Source organism: Myiozetetes cayanensis, unplaced genomic scaffold (genome assembly GCF_022539395.1).
Source record: "Myiozetetes cayanensis isolate MyiCay16 unplaced genomic scaffold, myiCay2020 scf3, whole genome shotgun sequence".
In the NCBI taxonomy this organism is placed as follows: domain Eukaryota; kingdom Metazoa; phylum Chordata; class Aves; order Passeriformes; family Tyrannidae; genus Myiozetetes; species Myiozetetes cayanensis.
Genome location: NW_026087521.1, coordinates 3326059 through 3343312, shown reverse-complemented (window position 1 = coordinate 3343312; position 17254 = coordinate 3326059). Strand labels below are relative to the sequence as shown.

Here is a 17254-nt window from a genome sequence, read left to right as displayed (position 1 = left end):
TGCTGAGTTTATGTCTTTTTTTCCCCCAGATAATTTCCAGGCTAATAAATCTTTTCTTTGATTGCCATAAAACATTTAATTTCCAGTTTCCAGACACTTTATCCTTTAAAAGGTAAAGCCTTACAAAAACAATGTGTCTTTTTAGAAGGAAAGGTTGGGATGATTTTGTTTGTAAATGATCCACATGAAATATATATATCTCTTTTTGGTCCTTTTTTGCATCCCCTCCTTTGGAGACAGAAGTGTTAGTCATGAGCACGCTACATGAAATTGGGTTTAGACTCCTGACATTAAAGTCCTGCTTTGTTAGATGCCACAGGAACATCAGAGGGGATATTTCTCACCTAATGTGAGAAAATTCATCTGAAAAATGAAGCACTAGATGGCACTTTATAGTGTTGTAGAAGGACAAGCATCCCAGAAAACAAGTCATCCCTTCCTACCTCAAGCGTGTAAGTCAATTAAATCACCATTTTCCCTCCATAATCATAGAAAGACTGGATGCATAAATTAATAAGACACATAATTTTTAGGCAATAAGATGATAATTTTTCAGCTCTCAGTAGTTTCACCTGTACTGACCTGGAGAGTTGTTTTCACTGGTATTAAGACATCACCAGGACTTGTCATTGATACCTCTCCCATAGCTACAGTATCAGGAATCCCATTGCAACCAAAGCTCAAGAGTAAAGATCGTGCCTTAAAATGAACTTTTCCCCTCTACAGCTCTAAAATCCTGATAATCCTACACATCACAGTTATCACATGACCCTTTAGATATCTGCACTGTAAACATCTATATATGAGCAAGTTTTCTAGGCTTCTTGATAAATAGGAGGTTGTATTTTACAGCAGGGAAATATTTATCTGGATGTCTAAAATTGGACTAATTTCCTTCCTTGGCTGTAAAAGGACCTAAAGGTTCAGCTGTAGGTATCTCCATAACAGATATCTAAAGGCAGGTGAGAATAATTTTGCTTCTCCAGAGAGTTTGAGAACTTAGTGTTGGTCCTTGAGACCTGGAGGAGGTTGTGACTCCAACTGACCCTTCTGGTCCCCCCCACTGGATGTAGCCTTCACTTTATAGCTGACACAGAAAGGCACAAACAAATGGAGGGCAAATTGCCATTCCTTTACTTATAACTCAGTTTGTCTCAAGAGGGCAGACCAGCAACCAATTTCCTGGTTTTCCTGGGGAAGATTTTGCTGGGATAGATTCACACCATTTCAACTGACTGATGGTCCTAAAGTACCCTTACACTGCAACTTTTGTAATTTAAAATTCAGTTTTCTGTGAGCTGAATCAGTTCCAAAATTATAATGCCTAACCATTTGTCTTCTTGGACAGCAAAAGCCTGATTTGAACCCCTGGGATAACCTGGAGAGCAGGCAAAAAAATTAGCTGCCTCACTTTTTATGTTTTGAGATGTCTCTGGTAGCCAAAGATTTGTTCAAGTAACTCAAGAGTCACATGCAACCTTTTTTGTAGCGAGAAGGACTGTTTTGGCTCCCAGGTGTGGCTGTGACTTGGAGCTCCTCAAACCACAGCCCCTCCACCTCTGGCAGGTGTTCTGGCTCATGCAGGTCGAGGGAAGCACCTCTGCCATCCCACTCGGTGCAAAGCAGCTGTTGGAAGGTCATGGTCTGACCGCCCTTCTGAAGCTGAAATACTCATGTCAGGCATTTTACTTCAGCCTTTATCCCTCCTGTTTCTGGGCAGATCCTGCTGGGGCAGAAGTACAACACCTCCGTTGACTGGTGGTCCTTTGGTGTCCTCCTGTACGAGATGCTTATCGGCCAATCCCCTTTCCACGGCCAAGATGAAGAGGAGCTTTTCCAGTCCATCCGTATGGATAACCCCTTCTACCCTCGCTGGCTTGACAAGGATGCAAAGGACATTTTGGTGAAGGTAAGAATAACCACACATGGAATGAAAGTCTTTTTTGCCAGAATTGTCATCTTTGGATTGTGCATCTTCAGCTGTTGCACAGAGAAACACATTCAGCGTGATGGGACCAGAGAGACTCAGTGTCTTTTCTGTGGAACTCAAACCACACCTCACCTAAGTCATAAGGCCATCTGTGCGTCCTATTTCTCCTGAGTTGTGATATGGCTCCTCACAGGGTTCCAAATACCAGCAGAGATAAGTTTCTTTGCAGAGCAGTCCCTAAGGTATGAGGCAGGTTAACTCCCGGAGAAGATCCTCTGCCAGGCTTCAAACTAAGGGTTACAGCAGACTGAGATGCTGAACATCTATTTCTGGGACACACACTGCCATCTTTCTGCACAGTCAACCTGTGCTTCTGTCAGGATTAGTGATCATCTTCATACCAATCAATAAATTACCCTTCTTTGGGAAAAAACCCACATTTTCTCCATTAGTGGGTTATTCTCATTGCACTGACCAGATAATTAGGTATTCCACCCTGCTTAATGCTTGCATTATCAGCACAGAATTTAACCTATGGAATCAATATTCCAGCTTTTCGTAAGAGAACCTGAGAGGAGACTGGGAGCAAGAGGGAACATCCGCCAGCATGCCTTTTTCCGGGAAATCAACTGGGAAGCTTTAGAAGAAAGAAGGATGGAGCCTCCTTTCAAGCCCAGAGTGGTGAGGATGCATCTTCTCCCAGTTCCATCCATCCCATGTCTTCTAGACTATGTACTTCTAGTGGCTGGGCTGCCTGACCTGATCATCACAATACTGCTCTGTGATGGCTGTAAGCCCAGGTCTGGTATATCCACACCTGAGAAACCATAAATGACTCCTCACTTTCTCAGTTACCAGAGCAGGGGATGTTCCACAATGCCTTGCCTTAACCATGTAACTTCACCCCATTCTGTAGGGATTATCTTCCATCGAACTGCAGAAGGGAAAGCAGTTCAGATAACCAGGTGGTTTGGCTAAATTAGAATAATCCTGACTTTTAATAACTGCCCGATTAAACTATCAAGGTCCTATAAATGACAATAATATAATTTGATTTGAAAAGAGCATCATTCTTTCATTTTACAGTCTTTCACAAGTGTTATTTAATTGATGGGTCCAGTCTGATGTGTTGCAAAGCTCTAACATCCCTGCCTGACAGAATTCATGCATCACAGGCTCAGTGCTTCCTACATGATATTAATATTTACTAGCTCCTGACTAGAATAAGATGAGCTCATATGAGCAGCCTGATAGGGCCAGTACCATTTTAGTGAAAATCTCAATATTAATGGTTTAACATCAATATTTTTTTTCCTTTTCTTGAAGAAATCTCCAAGTGACTGTAGCAACTTCGACAAGGAATTTCTCAATGAAAAGCCTAGACTGTCCTGTGCTGACAGAGCACTGATTAACAGCATGGACCAAAACATGTTCAGCAACTTCTCCTTTGTGAACCCTAAAATGGAGAAAATATTTTCCTGAGATCTGCCTTATTGAAGGAATTCTCTGTAATGGTTTGAGTAGCACTTTTGTCAACTGAAGACTCTGCCTCGTTATTTTTATCAAGAACCCTCCAGAAAGACACACCTCAGTGAAAGTTTGTACCATGCCTGGAGGCTTCCAGCTTATTCCAGTCTGTAGCAGATGCCAGCCACTCTTCATTAGTGATAAAGTTTCTCTGTGGTATCTTTTGGTCTCTCTTCCCTCTCTTCCCAATGTTATCGAAGTTGAGAGCATCTGAAAATGAGGAGCTGCCAAAACCTGTTCCCAACTACTTGTACACTCACCCAATGGGCTTCTATGTAACAAAAAAAATGAATATATTTGAGCTTCTGGTGATGTCAGTGCCCATTTCTGCAACTCTCACCTAGATCCACCTTCTTCTGAAGGAAAAGTGGTTTGTTCAAGGCCTGGGGGTATCTGGGAGGACTTCAGGTTGGATGCTTTGGTAACCTCCACTCGTTCATGTGCAGGATTGTGCGTGTGTGCACAGTTTTGAAGAGGCGTTTTGTTCCCCACACACTTTAAAAATAGTGTTGACAAGGTGTATTATTCAATTTTGCTCTCCTGGGACAAAGAGACTTTGCAGGTGCCCATCCCAAAATCTGTACGTCTTAACTGGAGGCACTGGAGCTAAGGAATCAACCCCAAAGGAGGATCATTGCCAACTGGAAATGCCAAGATCAATACAGAAAACCAGTGGTTTACACTTAGTACTAGAACAGGAAGGATGGGAAGTTGCAGAATGCCTCAAGAACCGTGTTCTAAGCTTTATCTGTCTTTGCCACACTCAGGGCAAAATCTGGACTGGGCTTTCTGGATTTTTATCCTAAAACTGCACTAGAAAAGTGGAAGATGTTTCCTCGAGACGTTGCTTAAGCATCGTAAAACTGGACTTCCAGGCACAGAATTGGGGTATTTTACTTGAGAGGTACCAACCAGTCCCTGCAAAGGCTGATTTGCTTTCTGTTGCTCTAAATGATGCCCCAGCTCTTTGGCAATGTGGGCACAGGTCAATGAACTGCAGCCAACAGTCAGCGGGTAGGACAGCACATCAGGTGAGGGTGGTCCTTACCTTCACCTCTTGACATTTTGCTGTGTGTTCTATCCCTTTACAGTCTGTGGAAATGTAATTGAGTTTAAAAAAGTCTTTTCTGTGATCGTTTCGCACTTTTTCCTGAAGTTGGAGAGCTGTAGAATTGCCCAGTTTCTGCTTGTCACTGAGATACCACTTAAATGCTGGGTCAAAATAAAGTCAAAACCTACAAAGAGGATTCTGTAATAGCTTATTCTTAGGCAGTCACCCAGGTTGGTCTTAGGCTCTAACTGAAGAGCAAACATTTGGAGCTTCATTGCATCAACTCCTCCAGTCCATGGAGAAGAGCAGCTCTAGAAGGTGAGTTATCCCAAAACCAGGTTTGCTTCAGAGGTGCCTTTCTGGCTCTGCTGGACCAGGCTGTCAACTTGGACCTCCCTACAGGATAAATGCAGCCTTGCAGGCGGTGCTGGGATATCACTGACAGCGACTGCAGGCACCAAATCCTGCAGGAACAAGAGCTGAAGTGCCTGAAGTCAACAAGAAGAGCAGAGTGCCCTGAGAAAGTTTCAGTCCAGTGACTCTGATGAAATAAATCCTTGTTTGTGCTGTATGAAACACAGGGGGCATCTGTGCTCAGAGCTTTGTGTAGCTGGTCATCATGTTTAATTAGAATGGTTAACATGAATTTTTTAAATGCCACTGCTGTTTGTACAGTTTAATAAAACATTGTGTACAACTGGAAAATGGGCATTGAAGTGATTAAATAGGGACAAAGAACAGAGGTGCTTAGAAAAGCCATTAAAATGGCTCTGTGCTATCCTGGGGAATGTTCCCCAGGGGAATTTCAACCCATAAATACACAGGAGCAGCAAGCAGGTGAACAACCACTCCACAGAGCAGTATCTAAAACAAAGATTGGGCACTGTGCAAAGGTATCCAAGAAGAGAATAAAACGTTCTTTTCACTACCAGAAGGTGACAGGGCTGTCAGTGGGGTCTGGTATCTCAAAGGGGTTGCAGAGGGGATGTTCAGATGTCATTACTGTTAAAGGGTGACTCAGGACATCTTCCTTTGATACCTGAATAAGGCTGGATCAGCCAAGTCCTGGGAGGGCCTGACTCTGCCCACATGAGTGTGTCCATGGCTCAAGTTCATTCTGATGGAGTCTGGATGGCCTGATCCAGACTAGAGACTGCATTTCTAGACGTTTGAAGGCTGGCAGTGTCCCATGCTAAACGACTGATAGGGATGTTCCCTTTGCAATGGTGCAGCAGTTTGTGCTTGACACCAATGCAGGGACATCCCCAAAGCACAGAGTAAAGAAGGAGTGTGCTGAATCACCTCTTCTGGTTAAGCAGCTGAGGATCACCAGGTTTTAACACCTCTCTGACCAAAGGCAAGGCTCTCTGCACTCCAGCTGTGGCCCTGTATAGCTAATGCAGCCAAACTTAAGAGTGGCTTGTAAAGGAGCACGTTGAGCAACTGCCAAAGCAGGCATGGTGTTAGGGTGACTGAGGGGTTTTTGATGGAAACCACAAAAAGAAGCACCTGCTTCTCTCTGCAGGGTGCCTTCAGCTTAAAGGCCAAACAAACCACGAGGGATGGGGGAGGGAGGTGGGTATGAACCACCAAACGTGCTCGCTGTGGTGGTGCCGCAGCCTGAGCACCCTCCCAGCTGTGCCTGCGGTGTTTGAGAGTGACGTGGGAAGCAGGAAACGCTTTCCTGTGGTGACAGCGATTGAGAGATAACAGTCAGTGAGGGCTGAATGCCAAACACCCTCACGGAAATGAGCAGGAGCCCAGGTACTCACAAGAGATGCTCCTTTGCCTTGGCTGAACTTGGTACCTCCATACTTTTTCTTTTCTTTTCTTTTCTTTCCTTTCCTTTTCTTTTTCTTTTCTTTTCTTTTCTTTTCTTTTCTTTTCTTTTCTTTTCTTTTCTTTTCTTTTCTCTTTCTTTTCTCTTTCTTTTCTTTTCTTTTTCTTTTCTCTTCTTTTCTTTTCTCTTTTCTCTTCTTTTCTTTTCTCTTTTCTCTTCTTTTCTTTTTTCTTTTCTTTTCTTTTCTTTTCTTTTCTTTCTCTTTTCTTTTCTTTTCTTTTCTTCTCTTCTCTTTTCTTTTCTTTTCTCTTTCTTTTCTCTTTCTTTTCTTTTCTTTTCTCTTTCCTTTCCTTTCTCTCTCCTTTTCTCTTCTTTCTCTTTTCTTTCCTTTCTCTTCTCTTTTCTTTCTCTTCTCCTTTCTTTTCCTTTCTCTTTCTTTTCTTTCTCTCTTCTCTTCTTCTTCTCTCTTCTCTTTCTCTCTTTCTTCTCTTCCCCTCCCCTCCCTCTCCTCCCTTCTCCCTTTCCCTTTTTCTTTTTTTTTTTTTTTTTTTTTTTCCTATCTTCTCCTCCATAAAATGTTCATTTTATGGCATGGTAAATGGGTTTGCCAGGTTTGGTTATTCATTTGCTGAAGGCTCAGTCTTGTTCTGCAGCCCCATGGGATCACAGCACTACTGTGGGACCATGGAACCAGCGAACATCGGGGTCTGACCTCCAGCACCACCTGCTATCAGCTCGAGTTTTGGGGGTCCCCACCACCCAGCTGCTCCTTCCCCAGTCTTGCTGCCTCACAGAAAACACAGCAGTTTTATCTTTGGTACATCACAGCTCGTGCAGAGCTGGTGAAATACAGGAAATAATTTATTTTTGGCTCTTCTGTGCCTGGCACTGGCAGCAAGGCAGGAGTCCTGTACAGCCCAGTGACTGTACCTGACACGATGGGATCTGTTCTATGTTTGGTAACATGGAGCCATATGAGTACTTTATTTTCTAAATCACCTCAGTGTTTATACACACAAAGATATAATTGAACAATAAAGTGAAACAAAGAAATTGAGTCGTGGAAGATGAAACAAGCACAGAAAAGGAAAGTAAGGAAGAGGAGAGGGATACAGGTTGGTGTAATCTTAAGCAACACTTCCTTTCATTCATTTCAATTAGAACTCCACTGTATTTCTTCAAAGCCACCAGCACCATCCTAGAGTTTCCTCTGTAGCTGAAGCAGGGGATTTTTGGAGCCTGAGACTAGAACAGATGAATGGCTCTGATCCTGCCTCCTGGGTAGTACAGAGCTGCCACATCTCCCCTAGAAATCCAAGTATTTCTGCTCTGAATTTGGGTTCAGGTCCGATTAAAATATTTTAATTGGGCTGTCTATAGCATAGAAATGCAGTTTAACTGCTCACCTTTACTCACCCAGCCTCACTGAGACACCCTGGTTTGTTCTTTCACTAAATGTGGGTCTCTTCTACAACCTGTGGCTCATCCCATAGCCCTGTTACACAAAAACACTCCTGGTAGCAGTGGATACCTCCCTGTGCAGAGCAGAATCAAGCCTGGTGGATGAATTCACCCTCCAGCAGGTGAGTGAGATGAGCACTCAGCCAGCTGAGTCTTGTAAGAAGAAAACATCAAAATTTAATTATTAACATGTTTTCTGTAGTTGCTAAGGAAACCTCATGGAGAAAATCCTCCAGTCTTCTGGTACATCCTCAGTGAGTGGGACCAGAGGACACTGCATTCCCATTCCCATTAAAAAGCATGTTCCCTTTCCCATATTAAAGCAGTGATAACCAGAGAGGCACCAAAATCAGTATTTATGGTCTTTTGAGAATTGTCTTTGCTTTCAAGCAGGAAAAGCTTTAAACTAAAAGAAGGAAGGTTTAGAGGAGATTATAAGAAGAATTTTTTTTTTACTCAGAGAGTGGTGAGGCCCTGGCACAGATTTGCCCAGAGAAACTGTGACTGCCTTGTCCCTGGAAGTGTTGGGGCCCTTGGATGTGGCCATGAGCAACCTGGTGGGTGACATCCCTGCCCATGGCAGGGGTTTGGAATGAGATAATCTTTAAGGTCCTTTCCATCCCAAACCATTCTGTGATTCTATGATTCAATCACAGGAAATACACCACAGGAGATGCTCAGTTAAGATGAAGCTCAAGGGCAGCAGGTCTTTCTCATTTTAAATTTTCACATGTTAAATTAAAAACCCCTCTTAACCTCTGTTTCAAGAGGCAACTGGATTCTGCCTGTCTGGGACCCAGCAATCGCTCAACCCATGCTGCTCTGCTGCCTAAACAAAAACCTGCCAGTCTACAGCAGCTGGGGAGGTGAATCATTATTTTAATAATCACCTAGAGGAAACATGCTGTTTGAGTGGAGAGAAAATAAAAATTAAGCATCACATTTAATTTATAATGCGGCCTTTTATTTTAGAGGAACATAAGCAGAAAATATTCAGACATCAAAGGAAGAATCTCAGCTTTTACTTCTAAATTCTATTTTACTATTGTCATTAGCCTCCCAGTAGCAAAGGAAATGTGTTCTCTGGTAATAATTTCCATTTAATTTTCAGCTTCCTTCTGTTGATAGCATTGTGTATAACCTTTTTTCCTAACAGTTACTTTAAATTGTGTATTTTGATATTGCATTCCGCTGGTGGAGAAAGAAAAATCAGTTAAAAAAAAAAATAGCCATTTTATCTCTGCTGTACATGAGTTCAGCAGGATAATGTGATATCTCAGAGAATATATTTATTTTAAGTTATTGGTATTTTCCAGCAGGGTGAAATTGTTCAAGATATAACCTCTCATTGCCTCCCTCCTTCCCACCCCAAAAATGTCGTAGTGCCAAAGCAGTGGAGAAAAGGGACAAAATAGCAGCCCTCATTCAAAAGGAACAATAATCCACCCAGCAAATCAACTCAGTTCTGGTCATTCTAAGCAGAGTGAAAAGAGCAAAAAAACCTGACAAAATGGAGCACAGAGTTCTCATAAGGGTAATAAATCCCAGACCACAGTGCATTTTTGAGATAGTGAGGTAGGAGTCAGCAGTGACACCAAATGGCCTTTTTTGGAGAAGATGTTAAAACTTAATAGTGTGTTTTAGTTCTTCAGGAGACCCAGTGACACTGGAATTCAGATGGGAAGAGGAATACCAGTTGTTTCTTTGTGCTGGGCTCTCTCCACACCAAATCATAGACTTGCTTCTTTTTCTTTGGGTGTACTAAAAGGAAAGGAATAAATAGAAAATCTCTGCAAAGGACCACAGCATATTTTGCTGAAAAACACCCAAAGCAGGGCTTGAACCTTCTGAAATGAGGGTTAAATGCTTTAATATTTCAACTAAATGCCTTGTCTGTAAAGCTGCAACACTTCCACTGACTTATGTGGACTAACTACTAAAAGGAGACAGCTGCATTAGCTCAACCCACTGTTTATAGCAGCAACAACCACCTTGAAGCACTTCCCATATTCCAAATGGAGGGTCTCCCATGGAGCTCTGGGGAATTGTGATGTGGTTCTTTCTCAGCACAGGAGCGTAAGGCATAATAAGATCTCCTGCACCCAAAGTCTACCAGAATTTTATGTCTAGACATAGCTGAAAAGGTGACCAGGAAGATCCAAAATACAGACTGAGGCTGCAAAGGGCCACTGGAAGAGAAAAGGTGCATTAGTTCTTGGTAAAAAGAAATTAAAAAGTCTGATTACTGTGGTGGTCGCTCTCTGGAACTCACATTTCTTCCTTGCCATTAGTGCTCACCAAGCACTGGCACTGAATAGTGGTGAAACTGTGATCAAGCTCTTCATATTCAGAAGAAGGGACAAGCACTCAGATGGAAGCAGCTTTTCACCACATCTTACCACAGGTGTAACTCCCCCTCCCCAGCATAATGCCCATTTCCTCCAGGGAATGGCACCCAAGCAACTGCCTCTTCATTTGATCAGTCTTTGGATTAATCCCGTGCTTCTTCTGCTGCTACAGAGTGACCTTGATCAGAGAAGAACTCTGGACAGTGGTTTTATTTGGTGTGTCTCTCCAGGCAACATAAACCTTGCCTAATGTGGTGAAGACCCTTTTTCTTCAGGGTCTGTAGACCTGAGTTTAATGTTAAGTCCTTGGAATCCTATTTTCCATGTTAGCACCGAGGCTTATTTCTCTCATCTCACCTTAGCTATAGGGACCATAGAATCACAGGATCATTTAGGCTGGAAAAGACCTCTAACATCATGAAATCCAGCCATTAACCTGCTCCACCAAGGGTCCAGCTCAACAAAACAGGCGGGTTCCCCCCATGATCAGCAGAGGGAGGTTGATCCCATCCCAAATAGGGGATCAACAAACAAGTCAAATGAAGCACTCTCCAGATGCCTGTAAGTCTAATGCCAAGACTGAGCCAATACTGTGTCTGGGACACACTTGCAGTGCAGGGGACATGAAAATAAGTGCTGTAGAAACCAGATCTGTGATTTATATATCTACTAGAATATACAGAGCAGATGTTTGCACCTGAACAAGCACAACCTCAGCTCCCTCTACCGTCACTAAGGATTAATTATTACTGTCAGAGAAACTTTAAACACTATAGCCTGCCCCTGGAGTGCAGGTAAGTATTTCTTACCTTGATAGCAAGCACCACAAATGCTGTGAATTTTAGCCAGTTGTGATCTCTGTGCTATCTCTGTCTCTGCTGCTGGTGGTAACACCAGTAAGTTGAAGGTATTACCCTGATCCCTCACTTCCTGGACCTGCCATCACCAAATAAGGAGAAATCAGCCCAACCTGAGGTGACCTCATCCAAGAAATTCAATGTTATTGTTTCCAGATTTACACCACCGCAAAACATTTCAGGTATCTCCTGAGTCCTTGGCAATGGCAGGGCAGGAATGGACTGGGACCTCTTCCCTTTGTATCACCCACCTGTGCTTCTACACCTCTTTGCACATGCAGATGTTCATCCTCCTCTCACCTTCCAGCATACAGAGGTGTGATTTCATCTATCCAGAATTATTTCAGTAGTTATTTTGTGCCAGCTGTGCACGTAGAAATGCCCAGGTGAAGCCCCATGGTCTGCTCCAAGACAAAATCAAAAAAACTCCAGAAGTCTCAATACATTATTTTGAAATAAAATACATTCAGGCAGCTTTAATTATTATCAAAATATTCTTCTTGTCAGGGAAAGAAATCACTTTAATCTGCTATGAGTCATAGCATCTTCCTCCAGTGTTCTCAGCAATGTCCTCAGTTCAAGTTTAGGACTTGAATCCACAATTCCTGCATGCCTGGCCACCTTTGGACATGGAGATTTAGTTTATATCAGTCTCTTTTGGGCTCTTTTTCTCTCATTCACTCACTGTGTTTAAATTATTCCTTCCTTTTTACTCACTCAGCAGAGAATTGAAATGTGCTGATGTCAGGATCTTGGAACAGATGGGAGAGCAGTATTGATTAGGCAATTGAGAGTAAGACATAAATAGCTTGTTAAAAGTAAATAATAATAGCTTAAATGCTGTGTATAAACCTTTATAAAACCTAGTGAAGCAAATCGAATAATCCTTTCAGAATCCATCCGAGTTTTTTAGCAAAGTGATGAAATTCAAGAGCCTTTTTTGCTTACTTATGTTAGTGCTGATGTAAGAGCTGATTGAATTAACAGTCTGGAACTGCTAGAGATGAGCCTGCCTTCAGCATCCCAGCCAAATGAGATGTTTGCAGCTGATGTGTGAAAGGGAAAAGAGAATTGATGAGGGAGAGAGAGCAGCAGGACAGGAGCTGCAAAGTGCCAGCCAGTTTTGTTCTGAGTGGGGAGGGAAATTTATTTTTCATCATAAATTCAGAATCTGGGCCCAAACTCACTGTTGTTGGTGACATTCAGATTGGGGTCTAGGGCAGGGCATGGTATGAAGCTATGGATGAAATGTATCCTTACTGATTTTGGTTCAGGCTTGATATGTATAAAGGCATTCAGAACTGAGAGGATTGTGAAGTCCATGCTCAAAAACCTCCTTTTCCTCCATCCATGAACCACACAGTACCCAGCCACTCCCGATGGCGGTGACTCCAAATGGTCACGTGAGGCATAAAAACCAGACTAAAATTCTAAGGGTAGGCAACAAAGAGGAGATTTGGAGAAATAAAATGATTTTGAGCTTGGGCTGCTGTTATCCCTCCTGTAAATGCCATGTTTTTTCTGATCCATGTCTGTGCTGATCAATCAGAATCAGGATGAAATCTGCAGCAGACTCTGAGTCGCTCCATGAGAAGCATTCAAAAGGATAACAGCTTAAGCTGGGGAATGGGATATTTTTACCAATACCAGTAACAACAACAAAAAAAATGGTCTTGCAAATAGTTTGTTTGGGAGAAAAGAGAATTTTCCTGTGAGTGGATTCCCTGTTACTTTCACAGGAACCTGTTCCAGCTCCAGCTCAACCAACAACCAAGAGGTGCTTCAGCATCACAGCCTCATTCACAGACACTTGAGTGGGTGCACAAGGACATGATGCATCTCTGCACCCACACTGATGGCAGGGCTGTTCCTGTCCCCTGGGATGCTGGAGATGCCTCCTCTGGAAGGACATTGCTTCCCTCAAGTGTTCATCACTGCTACTTGCAGAAGGAAATACGCTGGGATTTTACTGCCTTCTTCTCCTGAGCCCTGATTTCCATCCTCAGTGTAAGGTTGGGCACCGTGGAGAAGCTCCCTGATTTCTTCCCACCCTGGTGCAATGAGCCAGGAGGAAACTCTCTCCTTTGCTCCTATGACTTTTCCACAGTTTTCAACGACTGATTTCAGAAAAATTGAAATACCCTGAGCGGATTCTCTTGGGATGATTTCAGCTGAAATTTCTTACAGATTCAAGGTGCTTTGGGAAAATCTCCATTTAAAATAAAAACAAGAGATCCCAAAGACTTGGGACTTGACTTTTAAAGGAGATTCACCCTTCCAGTGCAGAGGTAAATTAAATATCTGACTCCATGACTTTCAGCAGAAGCCACAGCCTAGGATTATTGCAGGCTGAAATACAGATGAGTGCAGGGAAGCAAAAGTTCTTACAACTCTCATAAGCAAAACATTTAAAAAAATAGATATAACTTTGTATGCAATGAATAACTCACTGGAGCTTGCTGCTGAAGGATAATGTGGAGTTTAACAGCACACCAAATGTTTTAATCATTTTTAGTGAAACACTCGTGGAATAGGAAGAAAATATAATGAGAAATCTGGTGGCTGGGTCAGATCAATGGCCCTCATGTGCACAAACATCTCTCCTCCTTGTGCAGGGGAAAACTCTGAGAACAAAGAGATCCTCACAACTTTTCCTCCCTTTCAGCTTCAAACTTAAAGAAAGCATGGAATAATCAACAGAGAATATGGTTTTGTGACCATGGCAATGCAGGAGAGAGTTGCATAAAATCCCACTTTCCAGAACTGCCACAGGGTGATCTTAGCAAAGGGCAAATGTTATCTCTGCACACTTCCTTTCCTATGGAAAAAGAGATTATCAGTCTTCCTTTAAAAGCAGGAGTGGTAAGTACAGAGCCACAGCACTTTGGAGATCATCTGCTAACAGGAAAATGGAAAACACAGGCATTGGATGAAAAGACCAACAAGAAGAAAAGTTGTTTGTGTTACTCCTGATTCACGTCAATAAAAAAGAAAATTCCCACGATGAAGAATTTTCCTTGCGAGCAGAAGGTTCTTGTGTAACAACACTAAGGCATCACACCAACATTAAAGAGAATTGCTGCTGTAAACAAGTTATCTGATATATTGAGAATATTTTGTTTGTTTGCCTTAATTATTCACAAACAGGTGGTAGTTATACTAATTTGTTCTCAATTCAAAATGGTTGGTTTAAACATATTTTTATCTCTCTGATAGCTTGACAGTAGTGTTCTCATTACTGCTTCCAGGCTATTTGTGTTGCATGCTGGATAATAAATCACACATCAGAGATGATGACTTTGCCACTACAGCATCAGCTGCCTCTTAAAAAAAAAAAAAAAAAAAAAACAGGAAAAAAACCAGCCCTTTCCTTTTTTTTTTTTTTTGTTGGCAAATTGTCTGCAAAAAGCTCAGCATTGTTTGAATAATAAAAAAGCTTTTACAGATGGCCACAAAAGCATTTGCAGCGAGAGTATTCTCATGAATATTTATTCTCACCAATTCTCCTGACAACTTAACTTTCTGCAGACATTCTTAAAAAATAAACACTAAAACAGCCTCCAAAAAGCAAATAAAAAGATTTTGCACGTAAACACAAGAAAGCTCACAGATTCTTTATTTTACAGCACTATCTTGAAATCTCACCCAGAAGAAAAAGCCCTCTTGTGTTCAATTCTAGAGATGCACAGAGGAGGCATGACCTCCTTCTGGAAGAGTTTGGTCTAAGTGCATCCAAAAAAAATGACACAATACTGTCCTCATTTTCCAGACGAGGAACTGATGCTGACCACAGTGGAGAGACTTCCCCTAGATTAGATATCAAGTAGAAGAATCATAAAATGAGCCTCTGCTCTCCCTTAATCCCCATCCTGGCACAATGCTCAGATCTAGATACTTTTTGCCAGGCAGTGATATAGGGATGTTTTGCATATGGATTTTTGGCCTTTCACTCCTTCATAACCCCAAACAATGTGCTGCCCTATAAAGGGTACCTGATATAGAATCTTAGAGTCATGGAATGGTTTGTGTTGACAGGGAGCTTAAAGACCATGTTATTCCAACCCCATACCATTGGCAGGGACACCTTCCACTATCCCAGGTTGCTCCAAGCCCTGTCCAACCTGGCCTTTGACACTTCCAGGAATGGGGCAGCCACAGCTGCTCCTAATATCTAATTTAAATCTACCCTCTTTCAGTTTAAAGCCATTCCCCTTGTCCTGTCACCCCATCCCCTTGTCCCAAGTCCCTCTCCAGCTCTCCTGGAGCACGTTTAGGCCCTGGAAGGGGCCCTCAGGTCTCCCTGGAGACCTCTTCTCTTTTCCAGGTGAACACCTGCAGCTCTCCCATCCTGGCTCCAGAGCAGAGGGGCTCCAGCCCTCGGAGCATCTCTGTGACCTCCTCTGGACTTTCTCCAGCAGCTCCACATCCTTCCTGTGTTGTGGGCCCCAGAGCTGGAGGTAGCTCTGCAGGTGGGATCTCATCAGGTAGAGTAGAGATGGAGAATCCCCTCCCTTGACCTGCAGGTCACACTTCTTGTGCTGCAGCCCAGGACATGGTGGAGCATTCTTGGGCTGTGAGCTTGTGCTGCCCAATCATGTCAAGCTTCTCATCCACCAGCACCTCCAAGCCCTCCACCCAGGCTGTATTTGTGCTTGGGATTGCCTGGAGCAGGTTCAGAACCTTGCACTTGGCCCTTTTGAGCTTCATGACCCACCTCTCTAGCCTGTCCAGGCCCCTGTGGATGACATCCCTTGTACAACCACTTTGTAGGCAGTGTCAGTGCACTCCACATCCTGGTAGGGGCAAGAATTGGAATTATCCACTTTAACAAGCGTGGACTCGTTTGCCTCAGCCAAATTCCACTCTCATTACATGATTTTTGAAACAAAGGCCAAACCTTTTCACGGATTGCCATGGTAAAAGCAGCGTTTGAATGGCAACAGCACGTCGGGTGCAAGGCACAGGGGCTGGAGGTATGGAAGGTGACGTGTTCAGCTGGGATACTTCTACCCACATGGTTCTTTTACATGAGTTGAATCACTGCAGATTATGCCTGGCTGAAAGGAAACAGTATATTCTGTGGTGTTTAAAGATGTCACACTCATCGCAGAGCTTTTGGAAACCAGTGAGTCAGCAGGAGGAACACAATGCCGGTTCCAGCTATTAGGCAGTTATTTAAAACAAAACAAACAAAAAAAAAAAAAAAAAAGAAGAAAAAAAGCCACTTGTGAATTCAACAGATGCAGTGAATTCTCTGCTTTGCGAGGGCTAAAGTGTTTGCACAGAGGAAAGGGGCACATTTATTAACATAAAGGTCACTGCAGTTCAATTCCTCATTCAAATGAATAATTCAGTATTTCCTTTTAATCTCATTGAATGTGAATGGCTGTAAACAAATTCTGAAGATGCAGAGAAAATCAAAGACTAGCAGAAAAGCATGTGCAGTGATGGAAAAGCAACAGGACTGACAACTTAGGGGTGCACAGGGAGCACAGCCAGATTTCAGCTCAGTGAAGGAGACATACATGAGAGCTCAAAATGCCATCTGACTCCCTGTGAGCCACAACCCTTCTCATGTGTGTCTTGCCTTCCCCATGCATGGCTGGCTTGTTGCAGATGTGTTTCCAGCCCTGTTTAGGCAATGGAAGAGCCTGTGACCCACAAACCCCATCCCTGAACCCTCTGGATATCCAGATCCCCAGATAAAAACAGGATCAAAGTTGCTCAAGGCAGGATTAGACAGCCCAAGTTCTCCTAAGCCCACGTGTCCAGTGTTTCCCAGTGGTGTTTCAAAGCCTTCAGAGGTACCATCTGCTCAGAAAGACTGGTTTTATGTAATTAGGTAGAATTTCAGTATCAGGCTGTAACTCATTGCTTTATATTTTCAGAATATTGAGATGCTTAACTTCCTTTAGGTGGAAACTGGAAACCTGAAGTCACCTTAGATGACATGGCAGAGTGTAATTACCCGAGGCTCTCTGGCACAGATCTGGTCTCTCCATGTCTGTAAAAACTAAGAAAAGACTTGGATGGAGTCTAGACATAACTGGAACATAAGAAGTAATGGTTTTCACTTTTCCATACATAGTAACTAATATATGCAAGGACAGAAGCTCCAGAGCTGTACATCCAGCATCTGGATGCTGGAGCTCCGGAGCCAGCTGAAAAATCAAAATAATGAGAAGGAAAAAAATAATCACAACATCTTCTATTCAGGAATTGTCAGTGCACAGACTCTTAATTTTCACCAGCTCATTTGTCAGTCACAGCTATTTAAGGAGTGCTTGGAGCAGCCATTTC

General features: G+C 42.9%; 1 protein-coding gene across 1 annotated transcript in view; it reads left to right on the top strand.

Annotated features, from left to right (window-relative positions):
* Positions 1-5183, top strand: part of PRKCQ (protein kinase C theta) — a 58497-nt gene extending 53314 nt beyond the window's left edge. Inside the window, exons 17-19 of the mRNA XM_050324084.1 lie at positions 1721-1909; positions 2483-2611; positions 3257-5183. Of these exons, the coding sequence (XP_050180041.1) occupies positions 1721-1909; positions 2483-2611; positions 3257-3412 (474 nt within the window). The 3' untranslated portion in view covers positions 3413-5183. The remainder of the gene's footprint in view (positions 1-1720; positions 1910-2482; positions 2612-3256) is intronic.
* The last annotated feature ends 12071 nt before the right edge of the window (positions 5184-17254 follow it).